The 1,747-nt window shown below is 42.8% G+C and overlaps 1 protein-coding gene across 1 annotated transcript in view; it reads left to right on the top strand.

Moving 5' to 3' along the window:
- OSBPL10 (oxysterol binding protein like 10) overlaps positions 1–1,747 on the top strand; it is a gene marked incomplete at its 5' end in the record, with an annotated part of 201,287 nt that overhangs the window by 51,363 nt on the left and 148,177 nt on the right. Inside the window, one exon of the mRNA XM_019533536.1 lies at positions 952–1,127. Coding sequence (XP_019389081.1) covers positions 952–1,127 — 176 coding nt within the window. The remainder of the gene's footprint in view (positions 1–951; positions 1,128–1,747) is intronic.

Genomic DNA, 1,747 nt, shown 5'->3' with positions numbered 1-1,747 from the left:
CCTCTGATCATGCGCGTGGCTCTCTTCTGGACTCTCTCAAGCTTCTCCACATCCTTTTTGAATTGTGGAGCCCAAAACTGGACGCAGTACTCCCAGCCAGTTTGAGTGGGGCAAACCCCCTTCCTGGACCCAGATCCCAGCCAGGGTTTGTCTTGGGGGCTGGGGGGAGGGGTACCCCACCTGAAAACTGGGCTGCACCCCAGCTGGGCTTGCCCCCGCACCCTATCCCACCCCACCCCCTTGTCAGCCAGCCCTCACTGCTCCAGCTAGGGAGCACAAGGATAGGGCCAGCTCTGCTCTCCAGAGCAGACAACATAGCCCAGCCCAGGGCTGAAAAGCATGCTGAGGGCTGTGATTCAACACTTGAACCAGGAGGGTTGGACAAGGGGTCTCAGACAGAAATTCCACAAACCAGCTTAACCCAAATCAGTTAAGTCTGATACCACATTCAACCAGGTGCATCCCAAACCTGTTTCAGCCATTTTGAAATTGTTATGAGCTTATGTTCTGTTACAGGCCCAAACCAACCTCTGATCATCCAAACCAGTCCATATGCAACTTCTGTCCCTAGCCCAGCTGTTTGAGTTTGGAGGCAGGAGAACAGATATCTGTCCTAGCTCTGGTCCTGGCCCATACTTTTCCACTGTAGCCTGTCTACTACTTCCTCCCTCAGTTTCAGAAGAAAAGCCAGAGACCCCAAAGTCTCCTTCCCACATGAAGAGGTTAATATCTTTGTGTGGAAAATCCCTCTATAAATCTAGACACCTGCCAGGGACATGAGTCCTTAATAAATTTGGGGGTTTTGTTATTTCACCTAGTTTTAAATATTTTTTCAGTTTTTAATATTTCTCTGTTAAACAAATTTATAATTTTTTTTTCTCTTTACCAACTACATTTGAAAACCCCCTTGTTCAGTATTTTCTTTAATCATTATTATCTTTTTTTTCACAGATACTTTGTGCTGGATTTTGAGACTGGGATTCTGCAGTATTTTGTGAATGAACAAAGTAAAAATCAGAAGCCACGAGGAGCCGTGTCTTTAGCTGGAGCCATCATATCTCCTAGTGATGAAGCACCACACATGTTGGTAGTATACTCTGCTAATGGAGAGATGTATAAGCTGAGAGGTACAGACATTTACTAGTTGCTATACAAATATGTCTGTAAAACTAGCCTTTTCTCCTATTTTATAAGCTGTTTTCCATCTCTCCCTCCTTTTAACTACAACAAAAAAACAAGTTGAAATTTATATTGGTCATATTGTTGTGTTTGCCTCCCCTAACACTGACTCCTCCCTCCACCCTTTCTAGTTTTTACATTTTAATTGGTCTCTCCATTTTATATATTGCTTTTATGCATGTCCTTTCACAGCATCTGTTGAACTGAGCTGGGCTCACGAAAACTTGTGCTTTCTCTATTTACCGTGTGCATGTGTGTGCATATTTTTACATAGATATAGATTACATCTGTGTGTGTGATCTATATAGATCTATGTATGTAGAGGCATGCATGTATGCATATATATTGGTTGGTCTATAAGGTACAAATCCTTCCTGCCTTTTGTATTGCTGTGTCCAATAAATGGCGACATTACTGCATATTTTTAAATATTGCTGTGGGCGTGTATGTGAGAATGGCAAATTGATAGTGCCATACACCCTATTTTGAATCAAAGGATGAGAGAGTTGACTTCATTATTCACTTAGTACAACACAATCTAATTAGGGATGTTGCCTGGCTTCCTTCC

The sequence above is a fragment of the Crocodylus porosus genome, unplaced genomic scaffold, assembly GCF_001723895.1.
Source record: "Crocodylus porosus isolate Cpor-Errol unplaced genomic scaffold, CroPor_comp1, whole genome shotgun sequence".
NCBI lineage: Eukaryota > Metazoa > Chordata > Crocodylia > Crocodylidae > Crocodylus > Crocodylus porosus.
The sequence above is the reverse complement of the archived record's forward strand: the minus strand, read 5'-3'. Positions and strand labels throughout refer to the sequence as shown.